Source organism: Aricia agestis, chromosome 13 (genome assembly GCF_905147365.1).
Source record: "Aricia agestis chromosome 13, ilAriAges1.1, whole genome shotgun sequence".
Taxonomy (NCBI): domain Eukaryota; kingdom Metazoa; phylum Arthropoda; class Insecta; order Lepidoptera; family Lycaenidae; genus Aricia; species Aricia agestis.
Genome location: NC_056418.1, coordinates 4,187,038 through 4,214,025, shown reverse-complemented (window position 1 = coordinate 4,214,025; position 26,988 = coordinate 4,187,038). Strand labels below are relative to the sequence as shown.

At 37.0% G+C, this 26,988-nt stretch overlaps 1 protein-coding gene across 1 annotated transcript; it reads right to left on the bottom strand.

Annotated features, from left to right (window-relative positions):
• Positions 1-318: 318 nt before the first annotated feature.
• Positions 319-25,951, bottom strand: LOC121733377 (UNC93-like protein). Its single transcript, XM_042123606.1, has 11 exons — positions 25,918-25,951; positions 7,621-7,974; positions 5,611-5,729; positions 4,805-4,967; positions 3,909-4,032; positions 3,432-3,578; positions 3,200-3,266; positions 2,774-2,933; positions 2,380-2,484; positions 1,610-1,772; positions 319-768 (listed from the first exon to the last, which is right to left on the bottom strand). The coding sequence occupies exons 2-11, from the start codon at positions 7,723-7,725 to the stop codon at positions 494-496; spliced, it is 1,428 nt and encodes a 475-aa protein (XP_041979540.1). The 5' UTR covers positions 7,726-7,974; positions 25,918-25,951; the 3' UTR covers positions 319-493.
• Between the last annotated feature and the right edge of the window lie 1,037 nt (positions 25,952-26,988).

Below are 26,988 nucleotides of genomic sequence, written 5' to 3'. Positions count from 1 at the left end.
TGAATAAAATAGATTTTCAATGTAAACGTAATGTAACCATTACGTTTACATTGAAAATCTATTTTATTTTATTATATATTATAATATAATATTATGTATATTATAATAATTATATCTATTTAATTAATCAACTTTGCCATTTCTTTACGACGCCCCTCAACCCAGCCCCCAAAAATACTTTTTATTAATTTTAGAACCAGCCTACATAGGTTATCATATAAACACTATTTGTATATTAAAAGAGATATTTAAAAAAGATATTAAAACCAGCAAGGCTGGCTAATGTGAAGGCTGCGCTTGTTTTTCTGAGCATAGCTTCTGAAACCGGGGATTTATCCCCGGAATCCTGGGATGTATGATTGACATAATGCGCGAGGCGCTTACTCGATTTGGTTGTGTTGACATGCGACGCCCCTGAGACAGTGTCGCGACGCCTTGGGGCGTCGCGATACACAGTCTGGGGAGCCCTGGTATATATTATAATAGGCACAAATTATTCAGCTATCTGAAACGCCGTATTAACATGTCCCACAGGCTGCATCTTCTCTACTTTTTCTTCTTTTAACTTCTTCTCTCTGCTCTGTCTGTATTCTACCACGTAGTACAGAGCCAGGCCGAGGATCATGCCACCAAACATAAGATATGTTTTGGTGCTGGTTCGAAGGTGGGGGGAGATGACGTAGGCGATGATGTACCCCACTGACTCCCAGAGACGGAAGTTGGAGAAGGAGGCTTCCTCACGGCCGGGAAAGAGGCAGCCGGAGAATGCTGGAAAAAAAATATGTGAGTGATAGAGACTAAACTGGTATTTAATTTCTTTGTAGACAACGTGATAGTCTACGGCTTTTTTAAACATTTTTATGCTAGCTTAAGAAACTCTTTACTAGAGATTTTGACGGCAAATATGTAGCGTACTCTTCATTAAAAGCTCTATTATCTCGTCTACTTGCGCTAGTCTGGCCTAAAGTTTATCACTGACTACAAAATATAATAATTAATACTACTCATTGCAATTCTTTGTAAATCTTGGATTAAAAAGCATAATCCCGGTCTTCATAAAATATTATGTAAAGGTAAATGGGTCATATTTTCATAAAAGATTAGCAAAAACCCAGACAGGCATAAATGACGTTTAGACGTGGGACAGCCATTCTACGGCACGAATGGGCTGGCTCGACCGGAGAAATACCACGTTCTCACAGAAAACCGCGCTTGCGCTGTTTCACGCCGGTTGAGGTTGAGTTGAGGTTGAGTCGTCGAGTGAGTAAATTTACCGGAGGCCCAATCCCCTACACTATTCCCTCTCCTACCCTCCCCTATTCCCTTCCCTTCCCACCCCTACCCTCCCCTATTACCCTATTCCCTCTTAAAAGGCCGGCAACACACCTGCAGCTCTTCTGATGCTGCGAGTGTCTATGGGCGACGGAAGTTGCTTTCCATCAGGTGACCAGTTTGCTCGTTTGCCCCCTTATTTCATAAAAAAAATGCGACCGCAAATAAGATAGCCCTATTTACTCTTAGGTAAGGCTATACTTTTCTTGCGCTTATGCACTAGTATAAGTATAGCCTCTATGCATAGACAGGCAGGTCAGACTCTATGCATACTCACCGTTGATCTGCACCATCCATATGGAGTCGCACAGTCCCCAGAGCACGGCCACCGCGTACAGCACAGTGAGCGAGTTCGCCTGCGGCCGCCACGTCAGGAGCGTGATGAACAGCATGCTCTGTACCACCGCGCCGATCGTCACTAGCGGCACGCGGCCTGTCAGCTGAGGGAAAATCTCTCTTATAAGTAAAGACTCCCACACATAACTGCGAATTCGTATCGCATCGCAAATGTCTGCGACAAAATTTATTATAAAAATGACATTATGGGGCGATGCGAGGCAATTTACAATTTTGTGTGAGGGAGCCCTTATCTAAAGTCCATTCGTTTGAATTTGTCAAAATGGACTAATATCTATACTTACTAATATTACAAATGCGAAAGTGTGTCTATCTGTCTGTTACCTCTTCACGCCCAAACCGCTGAACCGATTTTGCTGAAATTTGGTATGGAGATACTTAGAGTCCCGAAAAGTACATACGACACTTTTTATCCCGGAAAAGAGTACGGTTACCGCGCGATAAACAAATTTTTGCGCAACGGAGTTCATCATCATCGGACATTATCTAGTTTGACTGCAATTTAGAAAGTTTAATAGCGGTGAAATGTTCAAATCACACATCAACTGCAACTATTGGATTGTATTGTAGATACTGGCTAAGTATCTACAATACAATCCAATTACATTAGAAGAAAATAAATTATTATACTCCTCCCATCGAGCACTGATGCAACAAATAATAAAGTAATCTAAAGAAGATGATAGTTACCTTCGCTAAATAGCCTGACAGCATACAGCCGAGTGCATCAGCGACGCCGAACGCCAGCATCACGAACCCAACTGATCCCGTGCCCACTGCACATGATACGAAAGCCTGCAAAAAAGGGTACGTACTACGTAGTACTTTCGTTCGTCCCGATAAAATGTTAGCGGGCCCATAGACGATCAATTTTATCGTGCAATATCACGTAATGTGCAATATTATTGACCGTCTAGGGTTGATATTCAACGCCGGGCGCGTTTTTCGACCTCCGATCGTTTAGGGGCCCACTTAGTAAGTGTCAATCAGATATTATAATGTGATAGTTAAGTAAATATGGGTCGTAAAACATATTTTGGCTCTGGCAAGTGGGTCTTAACAAAGTATGACCAATGTCACATACCGCAGTGAAGTCAGAACCGAAGAAGGCCTGCTCGTAACCAACGAAGATGTTGATGAGGACGATCATGATCTGGTGCGGCTCCCCCAGCAGCCGCAGCGTCACCGCCATCAGCGCGAACCCGGAGACATTTGCGCCAGACTTCTCCCGGACTGACTCATATCTGGAATAATCCAGGAACATAGCTTATGAGACCTTGGCTAATGCCTGATACGAAGAAAAAGTTTAAAATCCACACTTTTAAGACATAAGCCATCGCAAGTGATATTTTGTTACTTATCAATATTGTGTGTCAATTGTCATCCTTTCTTGTTCATCTTCATCTCCGTAATTAGCGCTAGCAAATTAGCTTAAGGCTACTAATGCAAAGCTTTGCTATAAAAGCTGTTTTATGAGTATAAGAAACAAACTCATTAATCATGAACTTACCGTTTCAAAGAATCCACACCAACAGCAACTATTAGAGCAGCGCAGGCCATGCACGCCAGATAAATGCCTGTAAACAAAACCACATTAAACAAATTTGCTATTTTAATATAGAAAAAACACTCTTAGCTTGAACTTCAGCAACGTACACTACACTAAAATAAGTAGGAGAATTGCTTGTTAAAATTAGCACCCGTTGGACCTAACTAATAAGAGAAGAAATTAAAATACCTACCAGAAATCATCTGAATTTTCTCTATGGGCTGATGCTGTATGGCCTCTTTGGAGTCGGCGCTGGGCAGGAAGTTGGCGCCACATATCTCGGGGATCAGCGACGCGTTCACCAGGGTGACCGCTGCTTCGTTGTCACCTGATGTTATCACTGAAATGTTAAATGTTTATGGAATTAGTGCATTTTCTTAAAAAAATCTGCTGAGTGTGTATGTATTGAAATATCAAAGTTAACTTTTTAGGATAATTAAAACAAAATAAAAACTATTATATTTTATACTTCGATTAAAATTTTGAACTTTGGCGGTTTATGGAACAATAAGAGGAATATATAATAAAGAAGTCAAAAGTCGGACTAACGAACGCACTCAGATTGATCACTTAACTACTGAACTGAGTTTGACAGAAAATATATTATGATGGTGCTAAATCGTTAAATATCCCAGCTGTGGCCATCAATAACTTTTAAACAGCAACTAACCCAAGGAAGAAATGAGGTTGCCCCAAATCTGGTTCAGCTGGAATATCATGAAGAATATTCCGAGGAACCGCGTTAATAGCGCGCTGGCGGGGATCTTGGTTATCTGACTGTACGCCTCTGACACCTGAAAATAACCGATCACTCTTTTATTGAAGTCAGTTAAAAACACTTTGAACTTTTATATTGATCCAGATTAAAAGTGATTATGTAACAAATAACCATACTGACTATGTGTCTGACATTTGTGCACGACAATTTTGCAACTTTGAATAAATAATTAATTACATAATATTGAAATTTATCGTCATATTTTAAGATATCATTTTAAGAACCCCTTAAAGGTCAAGGAATATGGGCTAAGGCCTAAGGTTGTCAAGTCGGTGTCAATTAAAATTTTATGGACGACTAGATGACGCCCGCATGTCCGTTGCGCTAAAATTCGTTCATATCGTATCGAGCGGGAACCATACATAATATTATACAGTATCTCCATACAAAATTTCAGTTTAATCGGGTCAGTGGTTTGGGCGTGAAGAGTTAACAGATAGACAGACAGACAAACGGACAGACGGACACAAGTTTTCGTATTTATAACATTAGTATGGAAGTATTGGATACAGAGTTTACATTAAAATATCTTCACGCTCGAAAGGGATTAAAATTGTATTTTTCATTAATTCTAACCACGAGCCACTGTACTAATACTCCAGACTATTAGGATACTTTATTCAAATTAGTATATAACTAAACAAAGAAGCTTTCGGTAGCATAATATGCAAAAAAAGTCCGCAATCAGAACCATCTTTTATAAGTTATAACGCTAACATTCCTGTTGTGGCAACGAATTCCTCATGGAAATGAAGAAACTAATACAAGTAGGTAGATTCGGTACTTACTATAGCCAAGTACGTGCACTTGGAACACCACAGCGGGCCACCGCCGAGGCCCAGTATCAGAGCAGCGGGGATCATGGTGTAGAACGTTGGGTACATCTGCGACGCGATCCACGGCATGTACGTGACGAAGGAGAGAGATATCGCCCACTTTGGACCGATCCATCTGGAAAGTAACATGATTTTTCTAGGAAGACGCGCTATGAAAAACATTTTAGCACGTAAACTTTAAAAAAACTTGAGAGGTGTCAAGGGACACCCGGATGGAAAGAAGTTTTTTAAAAAAATACCCAAAAAAAAGAGAGAGAGAAACACGCACTACCGCACGGCTTACAACTATAGCATTTTTGCTCCAGTTATAATATACCGACACTTTTGTGTCATGTCGTTACAACTTTTTCCGTCTAGCCCCCTTTCGCAAGGCGCGATAAGGAACTTCGTTCCAATATTAAACTTAATAACTGTAGAAATATCTTCACTCTTCAGTGTAAAATCAATGTCACGCCAATTTTCTGGTTGCCTCAAATAATCCGTTCCGAAGGATGGCTCTTTTAATGCCAAACAAAAGCAATTGAAATATTCTTCTTCTCAAGATTAATTTACATACTTAGTATTATTTAACATAATTACTTACTACAATAAATAGTTGGCAAGTTCAATGTCCTAAGTTAAAGATGAGAATGCAATGCAATTGCACGGATAATCCGTTTATTTATTACGGAGAATCTTTAAAATTGTCTATGTCTTTTATGTGTCTACAGACAGACTATCGCATTAAAACACTAGTATGACTAAAGTTGATAACTCACTTTATGACGAAGACAGGTAGGAACAAGTTGGAAAATATGAGTCCGGCGTAGACGGCCGCCAGCGACGCCGTGCCCAGACCGTCCTCCGCGTTGATAGAGCTTTGCAGGTTTGATGCACCCTGGAAATAGAGAATGTAGAGTCAACGATAGTCATATCATCTAGACACGCGGTAGCGTGTCAATCCAACTTCAAGTATAATATAATACTCCCCACACCGATTTCGGTGACGGTGGCCAGTTTCATTGAAACCAGGCCGCAATTACGCAGGAGTAATTTTATAGTGCTCAAGTGTGTGCGCAGTACACAAGAGCACTCTCTATTCCTTCACTCTCATAACCCAGTGGGACGGAAGACCGACACGACTGGCGAGAGATCAGGCGCAGGACCGCTTTCTACATGCCCATCCGACGCATGGATCATCTTACTTGTCAGATAATCAGGTGATCAGCCTGCATTGTCCTAACCAAACTTGGGAATAACATGTTTCCAACGCAGGAATCGAACCCACGACCACCAAGTCGAGAGCCACGCTCTTAACCACTAGACCACGGAGGCGTTCAAGTTCAAGTATGATCAAGTTTCAAGTTTAATTTAAACAGAACTGGCAAACAGCACCGTGTGTTCACACGAACCATTTGCAGCTATTTTTGACCCCATCATAATTCAAAAACTATTTCACATAAACGTGTATTTTGCTCCTATCATATTATTTGGCTTCTATAATATACCGTAGTGTAATTTTTAAGCGATTTCCAACGGGAAGTTTTATACGGCTATGGATAATATTTTACAATTATTACTATTAATTGAGATGGCTTCTGAATAAAACGATATTCTAGTTACAGGAATAATTTATCCCCCAGGGCTCCAGATTTCAAACGGCTTGTCCCATTTAAACTTGGCAAGTTTTAAAAGACTAGATGACGCCCGCAACTCCGTTGTGCCAAAATTCGTTTATCGCGCGGCAATCGTACATTTTTCCGGGATAAGAAGTAGCCTATGACCTTTCCCGGAAGTCGGAACTAAAAGTGTATCCATACCAAATTGCAGCTAAATCGTTTCAGCGATTTGGGCGTGAAGAGGTAACAGACAGACAGACACATTTTTGCATTATAATATTAGTATGGATTCTGCGTAGTCGTAGGCTGGCCATAGACGGATCGCATCTTGCAGTCGAGAGTCGAGACCGAATGCAAGATACGGTGGCCGCACGGCAATCTGCAGTTTCCATACTAAAATTAAATTATATCCCCAAATCGCAATACCGGACCGCTCGAGCAGCTCTTGAGCGGTCGGAGCATTTGTTCAACGCGACCGCTCTAGGTCCCGACTGCAACTTGCGGTCCGTCTATGGCCAGTGACCAGTCTAAGGTTGGGTTGCACCAGAGGCGTGGTTAAAGTTAAAGTTAAGGTTAAAGTTATGGTTATAGTTAAGGCTAAATTTAACTTTAACTTTAAACTTAACTTTGACCGGAGAAATTGACAGATGACAGCTGGTCCAACAAGGTTATAAATGAACGTGGGCGGGGGTGCTGCATCTGGTAAAGGAGAACTGTCAAAAATGGCGTTTTTGTATGATGACAGCGTTAGTTCCTTTTTTCGCTACGTGCATTTAAAACCTTGTCGAGCTCTATAGTTATGGTTAAATATGGCGTCTTGATGGCGTCCATTTTTAACTTTAACCAAAGATTTGACATTTTGCATTGCAGTTAAAGTTACAGTTATAGTTAAAGGTGCAACCCAACCTATTCTGTTTTACCTTCACTATAAAATATAATTAATGTCGCAATAATAACTAGTGTTCTACTGTATTGTAATTTGCAAGATGGTCCGGAGTCTCTGGTGTCCTGAAATACAGGCAACGCCTAGTTTAGGCACCAGTCTCCCACAAAACCTGTGATTTATGTAGAATCTTTGATATTGGTGTAATTTTGTGGTGAGAAAAATAAATATTTATTATTATTATTATTTTTAAATCAACATCAATATGTTCAAGCCATTAAACTCACACAGTAGGCTGTGAACTGCATCATGAAGGCCAGGCCGATGACCACGACATTCTTCGTGATCCGCCACGTCTCCCGCGGCGACGGCTCGAACTTCTTGTCCTGCATCCTGTATCACGGGTGTTACACTAATCTCACAGTCGTGGTATTCTCACGGGTGTTACATCAATATCACGAGTGTAACTCAAATTTTACAGGCGTAATAATCTCCAGACAAGCATTAATCTCACGGGAGACCAATATCACTAATCTCTCAGATGCTTGTTTGATATCACTGATGTCACAATAATACACTCATAATCACGTTTATGTCTAACTCACTACTCCACACATATTTGCAATCCAATCGATTAAAATCTGTAAAGAAAGTATTTTTTAAACCTGCTAAAGATTTAAGATAATATCATTGTAATTTTAATAATTTTAACTAGGTATAAGGCATTACCTTATAATGGCATTGATTAATAAACCACTGTTAATTACAGCGGCTATTACCAAAAGGCTATAATTTTAAAATATTTTATCCACGATAGATTATTTAAAAATACAATAACTTGATTTATCAGCTATTAAATGTATATTTTTCAATCTGAAGGTTGTTTATGTTTTTCCTTTCCTTGTAAAGTACTACCAGCAAAGTACCTAGAGGTATATTGTAAAAAACTGTTACCCATAGTATATGAAAAGACGTCAGGCCTTAGATAGTAGAGGGCAGAGGCTCTAAATATACGGATGATGTACCTAACACGTGTCTAAATCAGACACACACGTGACTATAAAGTTTGTGACCGCAAAATATACGTCTATCATTTGTGTCCAAACGAGTTTTACATAATTTGACCTAGGAATCAACAGTTTATTTACATTTCGTATTTTTATAAAAACTACTTTGACGACCTCTGCGGCTCAATGGTTGAGTGTGTGGCAGCCCAAGCCGGGGGTCACGGGTTCGAATCCCGCCGATGGAACAAAAAGTTTTCAATGTCCCCGGGTCTGGATGTGTTTTAATACACATCCAGACCCGGGGACATTGAAAATTATGTGTATAATATAATAAAAATCTTAAATATATGTATAGTACAAAAGTATTAAATATATTTCCGTTGTTGGTACCTGTAACACAAGTCCTTCAGGTATTAGTACAGGACCAGACTGACGTGGTGTGAAGCGTCCATAGATATATTATATTATTATACTAGGCTATGCCTGCAACTCCATTGCACCAAAGAATGTACGGGCACCGTAATTTTTTTTTTTAAAAAGTATCCTATGTCCGTTACCGGGACCCAATTTTCATACCAAATTTCATCAAAATCAGACAGATAGACAGAGAGACTTTCGCATTAATAATAATATGTATTAGAATTATTGATGTATGGATTGTTGAGTCAGTAGATATCAATTTGACTGTCGCAGAGGTCTTCTTCCTTTGGCTGCCCCAAGGTTGGTGCTGTCAGAGTAATGCCGAGTTTATGGGTAGGGCTGCGTCCCATCTTTTTGGGCGCAGTGAGTCCTACATATCCGCGATGGGAGCCCTCTATCCCCCACGGAATACAAAACGGTATTTCTCAGCCAAAAAAGTACGATTTCAATTATAATGACCCACATATAAAAGAAAGGACAAATATTCAACGAGGCGATCCTAAACTAGAGCAAACAATTTACACGGTGCACAAATAAGATTGTCATTTGTCGTTTCTCATAATTTGTTCGTTTGACTGCATGTACAAATTATTAAGCGAACAAACTACATAAGTTTATGAATTAGATTCCCTTATAGTATCTAGTGACTAGTGATGTAGCCTCCTTGAGTATCAAGTTAGTACTGTGTAATTAACTATTACTCGTATAATAATCTTTGATCAGCCTCGAGTATGAAATCAGTCGTGAATTTCCGCATGGAAATGACCTTTTCTATCAGAAGCCTAACCAGACCACGTAATCTAATACCTATATTATATACAGGGTCTAACAAAACAAAGTGATAATATTTTAGGGTGTGTACTTGCCCTTTATATAGAGCTCACTGTGAAAGTGGCAGCGCTAGAAGAGTAACATTTTTTGTGATTTGTATAGGTAAGTGCCCTAGCGTCACGAGTTTGTCCATACACAAGTAAAAACTATTTCTCTTTTAGCGCTGCTACTTTCACAGTGAACTCTATATAGGGAGTCACACTCAACCTAAAGTATCATCAATTTTTTTTTGTTACACCCTGCATAACTAAACTAGATTAACCAGATTTTAGAATAAAATATTCATTGCCTAGTTGCCTATACAAAGATGCAATATGGAATATTATTTCATCACGTTGAAGAATGCATAGGATTTAGGAGGACTTTGCCAGTTTTCACCAACGTTTAAATGTTTCCTAGCGGCGATTCCGGGAATCTGTCCCTGTATTCTCAGAAACAGACAAGATTTAAAAGTGACAAGAGACATAAAAATATAGGTAGTAGTTTGAATTTTGTTATGTATGTATTTTTAAATACATCAATTGAATCGAGTCGAAAAAACGAAACTCCCTAGATATATTCTTCTCCCTAGATAATCTTTAATTCAGTACAAAAATTATCTGAAAATTCCAAATAATTTGGACATAGTAAGGAAATTTCATTAATGGAAGAGGTAACTTTGGGTTTTTTTTCTATCGAGTGAAGTTCATGATATTGTGTAATGGAATATAAATTCCACTGTGTTAGATCCTTAACTAACACATATATTTTTTCAGAATTTAAATTACTATATTTTTATGTCTCCTGTCACTTTTACAACGTGAAAATCGTCCGTTTCGGGGAATACAGGGCCTTAAGATTTTACCAACACTAATATTTAAAATATATTACCTACCTTAGTCCCTGAGTTTTTATTATGAAATAAAGACTCAGGGACTCAGCGAATAAGCGTTGCTGAAAACTTTTCTGACTTTAGAGATATACAGGGTGTTACAAAAATAAGTGATAATACTTTAGGGTGTGTACGTGTTCCTTGTAGAGAGTTCACTGTGAAAGTAGCAGCGCTGAAAGACTAAATTTTTTTTTACTTTTGTATGAGGAAATTCGTGACGCTCGGGCCCTTGACCATACAAAAGTGAAAAAATTTTTTCGTCTTTCAGCGCTGCTACTTTCACAGTGAACTCTCTACAAGGAACACGTACATACCCTAAAGTATTATCACTTATTTTTGTTACACACTGTATATGACCCTTAAAGAAAGAAAAGTTTGGTGAAGTCAGTCTTAAGTGTTTTCTTTATAACTACCTGTAGCCTCTTAATCTTATAAAAAAATCTATACATATAATATAAATCGGTTCATCGGTCTAACCATGGAGAGGTAACAGATAGACATGCTTTCGCATCTACAATGTTAGTATAGATTAAACATTAATATATGTTCCAAGTTCGTACTACAATGCTAAGTAAACATTAGCACAATGCATACGGGTATAATCCGACCAAGGGCAACTTATATACTGAGATAAGCCGTTATGGATGTACTTTTCAGGCTGTATTTTTGGTACCTTGACCTAGATAGGATTATCAACACTAATATTTTACATGGGCATTTTACTCCTCTTTGGTTCTGAGGTTTAGAAATTAGCTCCCAATTCGGAATTTTTAAGTTCAATTCTCGCAAAAACGATAAAAAAGTATTTTTCAAATGAACAAAGTGAACTATATACGTGTTAAGAGGAATGTCTGGCGTCTGATCGAGAGTAAAAGGAATAGAGAGTATTCCTATGCATTGATCACACACTTGCACACTATAAATTCAAATAAATAAACTTTTACTCCTTAAATTGGCTTGGTTTTTTTAATAAAACCAAGCCAATTTAAATTAAATCGGCTAATGTCACCGAAATTGAAACGATATCTCATTTATTGGGCCTAACCTAAGCATATTATTGAGTATTGCGAATAACAAGGATTTACGATTAACGACAGATAGTACTAAGTACCGTGGGAGAACCTTTATTGCTCCGTCTAAAGTTACACAGTTTAACATAAGTCACCAAATCGTTATCTTTCCTTTTGTTTGGCCTTTCGCTGTGATCGGGTAAAAACGCACTAATATAGGTATATTACAATCATGGAATAACTCTTTTATTATAATATACTAGCGACCGGCCCCGGAGTCGCACGGGTATAAAATATATAGCCACTAAAAAAATGTTTAAAATCGTTAGCCTATGATCCTTCACGTGGTCTACTTCTTATCTGTGCCAAATAACATAAAAATTGCTCCAGTAGTTCGCGAGATAAGCCCTTTCAAATAATTTCCCCCGTTTTTTTCCACATTCTCCTATTAGTCTTAGTGTGATAAAATATAGCCTATAGCCTTCCTCAATAAATGGGACACTGAAGGAATTTTTCAAATCGGACCAGTAGTTCCTGAGGTAAGCGCGTTCAAGTTAGCCCTTTCAAATAATTTTCCCCGTTTCTTCCACATTTTCCTCTATTTTTTCGCTCCTATTAGTCTTAGCGTGATAAAATATAGCCTATAGCCTTCCTCAATAAATGGGCTATCGAACACTGAAAGAATAATCAAAATCCGTTGCGTAGTTTTAAAGATTAAAGGGAACAAAGGGATATGAGGGAAAAAAGCGACTTTGTTTTATAATAAGTATAGATGTATACATTATAATTATTATGATAGTATATTATGACACAGTATGTAGGACCAATGATTATTATTGTACTTGGGTAACCGAATCTATTTGTATAATATAATTAACTAGCTACCAGTCCATTCTTTCAACTTCAACAAATACTTTATCCGAAAGGTTTATCATACTGTTATTACTGAGTAATAGAGATAAATTATTTTCTCTTTAAATTACTACTAAATTAGGAACTGTAGGTAGTTTATAGTAGGCAGTATACGGTAACTAATATTTTATCAAACTTTTGAAACTCTATAATCACATTACGCAATTTATATAATACTAGCTGTCCCGGCAAACATTGTTTTGCCATATAAAGTATTTCGCCCATCGCCATATAAAGTATACTACGTACTTAACACTTATATCTCACTTATTTCGCCCGTATTATTTTATTGAAGTGACTAAATAAGTATGGCACCATGGCAACGTTCATCGCTATCCCGTCGCACGAACAATGGTCGCCGTCAGTCTCGAGTTGTAATAATTTACTATCATTCATCAAACAAATGCACAAGTATCAATATAAAAACTTAAAAGTACCCAGTAGCCGATTCTCAGACCTACTGAATATGCATATAAAATTTAGTAGAAATCAGTAAAGCCGTTTCAGACGACTACGGTAACTAACATTGTGACATGAGAATTTTATATAATATAAGATAAGATTATGCCTTTTTACCAGTGACATTATTCATCGAAATCGGAATCGAATTTCTATGCTACTATAAAATAAACATACACTGCCAAAATCATAATCCTTTTAGCTTCGCCGTAGTCGAGTAAAAACTGACATATTATTACTGACTCGCAATAAAGTAATTAATTAAGATTAATAAAGACTCTTTTTGTTAGTTGTTTGTAAAACATTTTGGCCTCGTGCTATACTTTTTGTATGAATTTATACTTTACTTTTTGTATATACTTTTTGGTGTCGGAAGTGGAACCTTGGTGCTGATGACACCTGGGCATTAATAGCCGTGAAGCACTAACTTTTTGTTATGAGGCTACAAAAACATACACAGATGGGTCTAGTAATTAAAACATTTGTAGCAGTGCGACCATATGTGGCAGGTTCCTGCCATTTTGGCAGGATCGGCGGATTATTTTGGCCTTAGCATGATCGGTTCACGTTTTCAAAACTTGGCAGGTTTTGGCAGAATAGTATGAAAAATAAATCTTAATATCAAAGAAGTTATTTTGTAGATTTTGTAGCATATTACATAATATAGCGTATGGTAAATACAAATATAAAGTGTCGAAATGATTAACATTGTTTTTTGCTTCGCCGCATTCGACTAGAAATAAAAAATGATCGTAATAAAATTGTAAAAAAAAACCTTCTACTTACGTAATTTTTTAGCTGACACAAAAAGTTTTCTTAATTTGATCATTTGACTTAGCATATAAATTAATTAAAGAATAATTACAGTAGGTACGTAGTTAATGGCATAATAACGTAGATATTAATCAAAGTTGTTAAAACAATATACGAAAATAATTAAGCACAATAACTCTATTAAGTGCTAATTACGAATTCGGCAGCCTGGGCTTCCAAAAAAAACCATAAATTATTTAAGAAATTTATTAAAATTAACTTATATTTAATTTACAATAATTGTTCCGCGATCGATCCTAGACCGGAATGGAATGACAATTTTTTGATATAATCGGAATAACTACGAAAACGCGGTTATGCTGAAACTGCTGATGTGTTTCCTCGAAGACGATGGCGTTGACCGGGCACGTGTGGCTGCATCAGCATTCCCCTTTAGGGGTCCGTGCGTAATTCCTCCACCCCCAGAGCAGCAACTATTTGAGGACTTTGAGCGAGAAAGTTGCTGGCAGAGATTCTTGATTCTTTACAGGAACTGCGTAGACTGGTTGATCAGCTTGGCTGGTTGGAGTGACACCCTCGTTTAGACCACTGTCCTTTTGTCGACGCAAGTGGCGACGTCGGATGATAAGAATAAGGGAAATTGTAACTATACCAAGTACTAACGTGTATAAGGGCAACGTTGTATGGTACAGTGAAGAAGATACTTGATTTAGATGGACAGGGCTCTGTAGAATTACTTGGTCTTCCAGGCTATGTAGATTCTTCAGGTCGAAAGAATTGAGGGTCATATGGGGAATATCTTTGTCTGCGACTGCAAGGTTGTCTCGAACCTCGGCGATCTTCAGGGGTTGTCCTTTGATCTCGTCGTTATTGTTAATGATGTTGAACGAATCTGTCCGCAGGGAACATCCACGGGGTATCGTAGCCAGGAAGCTGCCGGATATCGTTTTGTACTCCTTTCGTTCGCATTGTAGTTGAATCTTAGTCGGCCTTGGGAAAATTATGGTATAATGTTGATCATCAAGCTGCTCCATAGCTTCTCTCGTTAAGGTGACTTTCGTGGGGCTGCATGACTTGTCCAGAGACTGATTGATGATGATGTTCTGTATACAGTCAGGGCTCTCTCGGGGTTGATAGTTTACCATTTCTTCACAGAGAAGGTAATCATTTATCTTCGGACATTCTGCCTCTATGTACATGAAAAATTTCCCATCGGTTGCTATGTAAGGATGTGGAGGGATAAATGTTTGTTGGAGTTTATTCGGGACAATGGACAGACGGAAGAAATCATAGTCATTGAGAGCTACTACAGGAAATTTAAAAACTATAACTATTCGCTTATCCAGAAAATAACTACCAGGTTTAATAATATCATAATAGTCTCTTAAATCAGATTCTAAGATTTCATTATTGCTGTAAATTTTCTTAAGTCTACCTATCATACTTTCTAAATTATCTATACTTAACATGCTATGATGAGTGCTCGATGCACGGATAAAACCTAAAATATTCTCTAATCTAATTAATTCTAAATATATGTCGTCGGTATTCTCAGTAATAATTGCTAGCAACTGTGCAAATTTTGCAAACTTTACTTCCGAACTGTATTTATCTAAAATCAACTCTAAAGTTTGATTAATTTTCTTCTGATTATCTACTAGGTTATCTATTATCATATCATACTGATTCATCCAGGCTTTATTGATACTAATTTGGTTATTATATTCTGAAACTAAGTTATTTTCGTTTTTCTCTAATAAATCTATTACGTTATTATACCTTTCGGCATCTGAATGATCCAAATTACCAGTTATACTTTTTATTATTGATCCTAAACCATTAATTATTCCTCTACGTACTCTATTAGGTTCGAAAGTTTTTAATTGCGAATTTACCTTTGTTAATTTAGAATATAAATAATCAATTTGAATTTCAAATATAGGTAAGGATATGTTATCTAGCTTAGTCTTAAAATAATCTAATTGACTATATACAGAGTCAATACGTTCTTCTAACTCAGTAAGTTCTACATATTGAATGAATGAATGATAATGGCTGATGAACTTTGCTCTACCGAGCCTGAATGGTAAGAGTCCAGGTCCGCTGTCAAGTTGTTCAAGTCTTATGTCTGCTGCCATGGTCAGGTGTAGTATCATCAACAGTCGAATCCTGTAACAAATTCTTAGTCTTAGGAGCACGCTTAAGGCGAGCTTTCGCAACAGGTCCTTTTTTCTTAGATGTGTAAATGTGAATGGGTAAGTCAGCTAAAACATTGTCATGTGTATATCGGGGTGCTAGTTTTTGTCGGTTGGCCATGGGGTTTTTGATGAAAACCTGCTGGTCTGGGACATATTCTATTTCTGGTTCACGATTTTTATTTCTGTTATTCATTAAATTAGTACGGTCACGGGTAGTAAAGTCATTAATCATTTCGTAAACTGTCTTCATTTGGTCTCGATGAGTCAAAACGTATTGCTGCATTAGATGTTCGGTCAGATTGATGTCTAGTGGATCCCTAGGATCAAAATGTCCTCTAATAATGTCATGGGGTCTACATTTTGTGAAACTATGAACAGAACTATTATATGCTAATATTGCGTAGGGCATCTGGTTAACGGTCGGTTCGTCTTTCTGCTTCAATTTTAATATTCGAAGATGTTCTAAAAGTGTGGAGTGGAAACGTTCTATGATGCCATTGTCATTGGGTGAGTGGGGTAGGGTTCTATGGTGAATAATTTTATGCAATCTTACAAATTCGGAAAATAATTGATTGGTGAATTCGGTCCCATTGTCAGTCACAATTGTCAAGGGAAGTCCATGGTGTGTACAGTATGTAAGTAGTCCCTGTAGTATACTGACTGCCGTTCCGTCACGTAAATGGTAAGCTTGTCCGTATTTAGAGAAAGAGTCAACAAACGTTAAGTATTTTTCATTCTGTGCTGTGAATAGGTCTAAGTGTACTATTTCAAATGGTTTCGTGGCTGGTGGTACGATGTTGAGCTGGGGTTTAACAGGATTTCTATCATATTTGCATTGTCCACAGATAGTACATTCGTTGATATACTTCGTTATTTCTTCGCGCATCTTTGGCCAATAGTATTTGCGAGATAAAGCCAAATAGCACTCATTTATACCTCTATGATTGGTCTTTCCTTCGTGATAGTGTCTTATGATATCCTGTTGTCGCAAATACTCTTTTACGTCTTCCAGCTCCGTTTTTGCTAAAACAAGATGCATGGAGGATGACTTAAACTTACTTTGTAGTATCGGTATGATAGAGTACATACCTAGGGGAGGTGTAATTTTAAGGGCTGTCTTAATCTTGGGGTTAACATACTCTTTTATAGCGTCTACTACATCCTGCTCTAAATTTGACTCGGATACTTGAATATGTGTACGTGTGTGTGTGTCGAATGGCTTAGTAACAGTCGGTCGTCGCTTTATGTCACCTACTATCGTGAGACAGACCTGCCTATGAAATTTATTAAGTGGTTCGTCAGTAATTGGGATCTCGAGTATAGGGTTTTCAGCTGATGTATGTGCTGTAACGGTGGTTGAACCTTCAGAGGGTTCAGGTCTTATAGAAAGGTCAATTCCGCATTCTGTGAGAAGGGACTCTATTTCCTCGTTATTAATTTGAACTCTAGATAGGGCGTCGGCATTGGTGTTACACTTGCCTTTCTTATATACTATAGTGTAGTCATATTCGCTGAGTTTGAGTCGCCATCTAGTTAGTCTCGAGTTGGGTTCTTTAATGTTCATGATCCATTGAAGGGGCTTATGGTCAGTAACTATTTTAAACTTTCGTCCGAATAGATAGGGTCTAAAGTACTTTGTAGCCCACACAATAGCTAAAAGCTCCTTCTCAATGGTACTATAGTTTGTCTCGCTAGTGCTTAAAGTTCTAGATGCAAAGCTGACGGGTTTGTCGGCTCCGATCGGGCCCTGAGAAAGTACGGCACCTATAGCAACGTTCGATGCGTCAGTGGTAAGTATAAAGTCTTTTGTAAAGTCAGGGTACTGTAGTATTGGGTCATTAGTCAATAAGGTCTTACATTTTTCGAAACATTCAACATATTCTGAATTTAAAGCTATCTTATTTGTCTTTTTTAAGCATTTTGTCATGGGTTTAGTTACTCGTGCAAAGTCAGGTATAAATTTTCTATAATATCCTATTAGGCCTAAAAATTGTTTTATTTCCTTAGTCGTTTTTGGCAATGGATAATTTTCGATTGCTTTGATTTTATCGGGGTTAGGTTTTATTCCCTCGTTAGTAATTATATGACCTAAGTATGCAGTTTCTAATTTTAAAAATTCGGACTTGTCCATCTGTATTTTAAAATTTGAGTCGCGTAATCTACGAAAAACTTTTTCCAGGTTCACCATGTGCTCCTGAAGTGACGTACTAAACACTATTATGTCATCTAAGTAGACTAGGCAAATTACGTTTTGCAGACCTCTCAAAATATTATCCATGACACGTTGAAAAGTTGATGGGGAATTTTTTAATCCCATTGGCATACGCAGGAACTCATAGTGTCCATGCTCCACATTAAATGCTGTTTTAGCTATATCGTCAGGGTTCATTTCAACTTGATAAAACCCAGACGCCAAGTCCAAGGTGGTGAAATATTGGCATCTACCTAATTTATCCAAAACGTCAGTGATGTTGGGGATAGGGTATTTATCATCGATGGTCTTGTCGTTAAGTTTCCTAAAATCAACTACTAGTCTCCATTTTTTTCTACCTGAGGCATCGGCCTTTTTTGGAACTACCCAAATAGGTGAACTCCAGGCAGAGTCGGATGGTCGTATTATACCTTGTTCTAACATTTTCGCTATTTGATCCCTAACTTCTTGTCGATGTATAAATGGATAGCGATAGCTTTTAGTATATACTGGTATTTCGTCATGGGTCTTTATAGAATGTTTAATTTTATTAGTAAATGTCAAAGGTTCTCCTTCTATGTAAAATATGTCAGCGTAATTTTTACACAAAGTCTCTAAATTAGTTTTTTCTTCAGGGTTCAAATGGTCGGTTCTAAGTCGGTCTAAAACATTCTTAACTCGAGTCGGGTCCTGAACAGGTTCAGTACATTCAATATTACATACGTCAATTTGCGTCGGTGAATCAAACGAAATTACGGAGTCAGTGTCTGTCAAATTTTTTATCTCAACTATTGCTGTTTTGTCAGTAACTGTCGTGATACATTCGTGAATAATAAAATTACATAAAAATTGTTCTGGTATATAGACTTCACCGTCGTCGTGGTCAATTGGGATATTAACAAGTTTTGATGAATTTGCAGGGATATTTTCTTGTCTTATATTATCTCTCCTACATTGATATCTCAAAAGTGGTAATTTAGCGCTGTCCGTTATTAAAATATTATCTTTTAAATCAATTTTGCAATTTTCTAATAAATCTAATCCAATTAATCCATCAAAGTAATTATGAAATTTATATATAAAAAGTTTTAAATTTTTATCCTGATTAAATTCTGGAAAAGAAGGAATTTTAATAGTGTGTTCGTGTATGCTGGTAACGCGAGAATTTGTAACTTCAAAAGGATCGAATATTTTTGGCAAATGTGGGAAAAATTTATGAACAGCTTCGGGGCTTATAAATGATTGGTTAGCCCCGGTATCTATAAGAAATTTAAGAGGAGGATTGTGAATCTGTATATACGGCAATTCTTTTTTTGAATGTAAATTTAATTCTATTCGGGTGCGGTGCGACCCTTGTGTTTCTGAAAATCCTGTTTTTTGCTAGACTGGGCTGAATTATCTACGTGCTGAGTCGGGCTAGAATTTGTAGGTATGTTATGGTCTATATACGATATTGGTGAATTTTCAGAATACTGATAACTATATTGTTCAAGTGCAAGTTGTTCGTCATAGTCATTACAGTCATTATAGTCATTATAGTCATAGTCATATTCCTGTTGGTCATAGTAATTATAGTCAGGGTAGTAGTCAGAAAATTCATTGTAATTCATTTCCCTACTCTTAAAGTAGTTAGATGGTGGTGGATTCCCAAATTTTTGCCAATCATGGCCAGGGATTCTAGGTGGCATGGGCTTAGTGACAAAATGACTCACTCCACTCATAGGTTTAGGCCCAGAGTTATTATTAGGTGAAAAATTATTTTTATGAGGTATTCTAAATCCATGATTATAATTCGGTAAGGGAGCTCTAAACATTTGCTGCGTTCTACTCGGTTGGAACGGATGTCGCTGCGGCATATTATGATGATGCTGAAAAGCCGGTGTGAATGCAGGTTTCTGCCAACTAGGTCCTGGTAACGCTCGCGGTACATTATTAATATTAACTGGAGGTAATTTAATCTGTGCTTGTGAAGGTGGTAATGATGATGATGATGGACGAGGATTATTTCTTTGCTGCAAGTACATTACATTTAATTCGTCCTGGACAAATTCCAACGCCTTTTCTATCGTCTCGGGTCTCATACATCTTATGCGAGAGCCGAGAGGATCTTTCAACCCCCGGACGTACGCTTGTAATGTTAATTTTCTATATAATGTTCGCTTAGCCTCCACGGTGGTGGCTAAGGTTTCATGTAAGGACACGTACGTCATTATGGTACTGAAAAGGGTTTGGCACCTGTCGTAAAATTCCTGCGGGCTTTCGTTACCCTGTGTAGCAAGAGCCAAGTCGTTATAGAGGGCGGTTTCATCCCTCTGGTCGGCAAAATTATTAATTAAGGTGTTCCTTATGCCTAACCAATTTTCTGGTATCCCGTTTGAATTAATTGTCCGAGCCGCAGGGCCGGTAATCTTATTTAAAATACCGTTGATAACGCACAAATTAGATAACTCGTATTCTGGACCATCTTTTACACACTGAATAACTATCTGATCACAAATCCTGATGAATCTAGTAAGTATGTTCGGATTCCCGTCGAATTCGGGAACCGGGCGAAGAGCCTTATAAATCGTATCCGGATCCATTGTAATACCGTAGCCTAAAATGCTACTATTTAAATCTAAATTACTACTACTTGAATTTATTAATATTAAATCTTGATCAAAATTTTCTTGAAAGCGATTTGAGCTCTCGGAATAAAAAAATAAATCTAATTTTAAACTATCGTCGTCACTATAATCTAGTAGAGAGCGATTCGAGCTTTCTCCTAAATTACGATTTAAATCCAATATGCTATCCCTACGTACCTGCCTTGAGGAGGCGGTCCTATCACTATTTTTAGTGGGACGGAAAATTTTGGACGTGGAAAGCAACACTTATGAGAAAAAGATCAGTGTACTCACATACTCGTCGACTTCTCTGGCTTTTTCTGAAGCTGCACTGTAGTTTGAGTGCGCCCCGGCTGCTTACTCCTGAGGTTCGATGCTTCGGTGAATGCTGGACAGCAAGAGCTAGAACGACCGCGCGCGGTGTCGAATCTAGACCCCGGAAATCTTCTTAAATGCGATCGCGATAGCCCCGAAAGTATCCTACCGACTGCGCCAATTACGAATTCGGCAGCCTGGGCTTCCAAAAAAAACCATAAATTATTTAAGAAATTTATTAAAATTAACTTATATTTAATTTACAATAATTGTTCCGCGATCGATCCTAGACCGGAATGGAATGACAATTTTTTGATATAATCGGAATAACTACGAAAACGCGGTTATGCTGAAACTGCTGATGTGTTTCCTCGAAGACGATGGCGTTGACCGGGCACGTGTGGCTGCATCAGCATTCCCCTTTAGGGGTCCGTGCGTAATTTGCTATTAAATATGACTGTTATTAGATAATATCTTAAATATAAATAAAAAAATGAGTAAATTAAGGGTGTGATAATAAAAATAAAATTGTTGATTTAGAAAAATACCTTATATTATAGGGAAACTTTTTGGAATGGGCAAGCGCACCAGTGTCATGAATTTGCCCAAGCCTGCTACTTACACACCCTAGAGTACTATCACTTTGTTCTGTTACAACTTGTAGATATTATTTATGTCAAGAAGTTTGATAGTCCTTATCCATTGAGCATTTAAACAGCTCTAATAGGTGTGTATCAATACACACAGATTCGAACTAAAAACTTTTTGTACTAGCATGAGGAAACTTCCTGTTTTTTCCTCCTACGTTTAGGATTTTCCGAACTAAGGCCACGTTTTAAAACATTGTTGTAGTTCGATACGTTATCACCTTTTGTACGAACTCTACGTAGAGTATTTGTAATGCTTTTAATTATTGTTGTATTGTAGAATTAGCCATACTAATATTAAAAATGCAAAATCTGTCTGTCTGCTATTGTCCCGGGAAAGAAGTTAGGATACTTCTTATACCGGAAAAAATTACGGTTCCCTCGCGTTAAGACTATTGTGTAGTGCCGCGAGCGTAGAAAATAGGTATTTGGAAAACTATTCTCTGTCGCCACAGCGCTCGGCCCCCGCGCAAACGTGCGATAGAGAGAGTTGCAGTTCGGCTGTGATTCTGGGTATTTTTAGACAAAAATCGCGTACACTGTACTAAGACTAATATTTTTTGGTATCAATCTTTTCAGCAGAATCTAATCTACGCTTGTACGTTTTGCTTTGTTTGAAATTTTACGTTGTTTTTCAAATACAAACCATTTAAACGAGAAAGATTTGAGCCTAAAAACCTAGATTTCAGAAGCTCGTAACTTTCAAACTAAGAAAAATTTGGATAAAAGGAAAACGTAGAAGCATAGTTTTTACTAGAGCCAATTACATAGTGAAAAATCGTTGAAATCGGATAAGTTTTAGGGGTAGCAAAACGTTATGGCTTTTTGTATGGAGATGAACTCGGTAGTCGATCCTCTTAAGAGAGTTTTGGCGCAACGAAGTTTCGGGCGTCATCTTGTGTTATATATAAGATCTGTGAAACATAGACGTATTACATACCAAAAACATGCATAAGTATCAATTAGTTATTTAGTCAAAAAGGCACAGGCACCAAGCAAGCAATTTATTTCTTCAGAATATTCCTTTAAACCTAATGTCACTTGCGGAACTACTTGCCTAAATTTGGCAAAACTGGTTTTTTTGTTAAGATTGACCGTACTTATACTAATGGTACAAAACAACTAACATTTAATAACTTTTAAAACAACTGAATAGGTTACTTACCTCAAAACTCGTTTAGATTATTTTTTAAACTAAAGAACTAATAATGTCTCACTTATTTGCCTAATTTCCGTAACATTTGGAATAAATTATCGAAATGTCGCGGAAACAGAAGGAATACTTGAAAAACAAGATGCCTATGTTTGACATCTTCCGTATTGTTAGTATTTACTATTTAGAATCTTTACTAAAATAAAATAAAATAAAAATAAAAAATGTTTTATTTCTGAGTAAATTTGAATCAAATTTTTTCAGAATGTCTACCTGATGCCTACCACCGGTTCGGGAACTACCCCGGCGAGAAGAACCGGCGTAAGAAACTCGCACGGGTTCCACTTTTTACCAAAAAAGTGAGAGAAAAATTATTCTTTTAAAATAAAGTTTACAATTTTGTAACTTAATATTATATACAATGTCATAATATTAAGTTACAAATTACACATAACATACACATAACATACATAATTGTAAGTCATAATATAATAATGTAGAAGTAGCCTTGCAAGAAGCCATCCTACTCCCAAGATGTGCCATCTTCTATGAAATCATTGACCTTATAATAAGCTTTGGCACACAAACGCTCTTTGACTACTTTTTTAAATTTATTAATGGAAAGATTTTGAACGTTTTCTGGGATTTTATTGTAAAGGCGTATACATTGACCTTTAAAAGATTTACTGACTTTACTAAGTCTGATCACTGGCATGTCCAGCTTGTGCTTATTTCTAGTATTTCTACAGTGAATGTCACTTTTAACTTTAAATTTATTTATATTTTTTCTAACATATATTACATTATCCAAAATGTATTGAGAAGCAACAGTTAGAATACCAATTTCTTTAAATTTATCTCTCAGAAATTCTAAAGCAGACATTTTATAAATAGAACGTATGGCTCGCTTCTGCAGCACAAATATTGTATTAATGTCGGCAGCGTTTCCCCATAAAAGGATTCCATATGACATCCTACTATGAAAATAACTAAAATATACTAATCGTGCCGTGTCTTCGTCAGAAATTTCTCTAATTTTTCTGACTGCATATGCTGCAGAACTGAGCCTACCTGCTAGATTAGCAATGTGAGGGCCCCACTGTAATTTACTATCAAGTGTAATACCTAGGAATACAGTGTTATATACCAAATTCATCTTCTCATCATTTAATAGCACATTGGTTTGGACTTGCCTAACATTGGGCAAAGTAAACTTTATACATTTAGTTTTACTAGAATTTAAAAGTAAGTTATTAACATTAAACCAATGTACTATTTTTGAGAGAGCACTGTTTACCTCGTCGTAGTTCGACTGTTGTCGCTTCACTTTAAAAATAAGTGAAGTGTCATCAGCAAAAAGCACTATCTCATTATTATTATCCTTTACTAGATAAGGTAAGTCATTTATATAGATGAGAAAAAGAAATGGGCCTAAGATAGATCCCTGTGGGACACCTAATTCTATTTTGGTTCCATTGGACCTTTTACTATTTACCTCAACCCTTTGAGTCCTATTTTTAAGGTAAGAAGTCAAAAGGCTGAGAGCAGAGTCCTTTATGCCGTAGTGGCGCAGTTTCCTGATCAATGTAGCATGCTCAACACAATCGAAGGCTTTGGAGAGATCGCAAAACACACCTAAGGCATCCTGCGACTCCTCCCAAGCTTCAAAAATACTACAAAGAAGTCCTATACCAGCATCTGTTGTGGATCGACCCTTAGTAAATCCGTATTGGTTATCGTGCAGCAAATTATTTGAATTAAAATGCACTAGTAATTGTTTTAAAATATTTTTTTCAAATATTTTATTAGAGGTCGGTAGAATCGATATAGGCCTGAAATTAGTGGGATCCGATTTAGTCCCGGCTTTAAATAAAGGAACAATCTTGCTATGCTTCATCAAGTCAGGAAAAACACCATTTTTTATGCAGTTATTAAAAATCATTGCTAGATGAGGAGCTACGATATCAATTATTAATTTAATAATTTTTGTAGACATGCCCCAGAGATCTGCAGTATTTTTAATATTCAACAATTTAAAGGTATCAATAATATCTCTGGGGTTAATTTCTATTACTTATATTCTTGGTATCCCTTCAAAGTCAGTTGTTTTAAAGAGATAGCACTAAGCAAATGTATGTAAACAGCGTGACCGCGCCGCTATTTAAATAAATCGTTACATATATTTCTTTGTTATCTCGCGGTGTAGCGGTCAAACCAGCTATATAAATCCAGCCTTACCGCCGGGAAAGTTTTCGAAACATATGGTTGACTTACATGTTTTTCTAAGATCAATTTAACATAATACCATCGGTCTTACCACAAAAAATTAAACATCTATTGATCAGTTGTTTTGAGACCATTTTGTACTGAATTTTTCTCAAATCAAATCTTCAACAGGTGTTTAAATCTTTTGTAGCATAAGTTTAAAATTCGATGTTGATGCAAGAGCCCACTGTGTTTTGAGTTTTAACTTCAAACAATGAGTAGAACAATGAACTAAAGATAAATATTAATGTAGTATGTATCGGTCTGTTACCTCTTCAAATTGCCGAACCGATTTGAATTTGTATGGAAATTCTTTAAAAAGAGCATAGGTACGTCAGGACACCACAACAAGACAAGAATATAAGAGAAACAGCTATCTGCTATTGTGTCGACTATCGCTAGAAGAACAATAATAATTGTTGGTAAATGGTAAGTCGACAGTTGTAGTTCTCCTGAAAATACTATATACGTACCTAATTGCTACCTTCTACGTATTATGTATCTTAGCAGGTTCTTATTTATATTATAAACCTGTTTATTGTATAACGGTAAAGCTTTATACTGTATTCAGTAATTATGATGTCACACTTTCTATATTATTTACGTTTACTAAACCCTAACTAATTTTTAAGGTCCTCGGATGCTGAGCACTATTTAATTAGCAAATTAATAATTTATTATAAAATATATAGGATTTAGTATATTTGCTCAAAGCTATGCATTTCATTTTTTTCTGACTTTTAGATAAGTACATCATATAGAAAACCTTCCATTTTAATAATTAGATATAATTTATCAATCTAACACTATTTTGGACTTCTAAATACGTAGTAAATATGTATATATTCGTGTAGAGGTATATTATAACCACACTACACGCAAAACTACCGCTCCTTTCTCCCTGCGTAAAAAAAATTTGCTCTACCTTTTCTTAACAACCTTTCACAATATATTTTATAATTTTTTCCCACTAAATAAATAACAGTTCAAATAACTTTTCTACGATTTCGGGCACTATTTCATTAGTTAATACCGTAAGATGGCGCGTCTGAATGGTAGCGCGCCCGCGCGGGTTTTGAGATAGCGATTACGATTCACTCGAAGATGTTGTTTTAGGGTTCCGAGGCCGATGCAAAAACGTTATGAAACAGTAAGCGATGGTGATGATAGACTAAGAATTTCCAAAAAAATTCTTAGCTTAAAAACATCCCGTTTTTACAAAAAAAAATCAAAAATCAGTTTATGCGATAATTTCGTTGCTACCAACCAGTGACGTAAATAAGGCGGTGCCCAGGAACAGGGCGTAGACACTGGAAGGCGCCAGACCAGGCAGGGCTATTATTTTTTCGGTTTGCTCCCGATAACTTCCCGCTGCGCCCCTAGTGCTGCACAGTGTGGGTGGTATAATATATTTAACATTCGTAACGGGTAAATGTTCTAACTACTTAACATCAGACGGTCCGCCTGCTTGTTTGTCCATATCTACTAATTTTATTTTTTTACTTTTATTGATAAATATTTTGTAAATATACAAAAATACCGGTGCTTTGAGATTGAATAAAAAAAAATCTAAATTATAAATTTATTTCACTTGAGAGTAAACGGCACCTACACAAATACTTGCGGAACTGCAACTCGCTACGGCTCTCGCGCTTGACCGGTTTTATTATCATAAGGTTTGTTTTATGACTTCGCAGTGTCGAAGTGGATTAAAAATCTGAAATAAGTATCGCGTATCGTATATATTACGAATATAATTATAATAATATCTATGGACGCTTCACACCACGTCAGTCTGGCCCCGTGGTAAATACATGAAGGACTTGTGTTACAGGTACCAGACAACGGATATATATTTAATACTTTTTATACTATACATATATTTAATATTTTTATTATATGATACACATATTTAATACACATCCATGACCCAGGAACTATTGAAAAACTTTTTGTTCCGTCGGCGGGATTCGAACCCGCGACCCCCGGCTTGAGC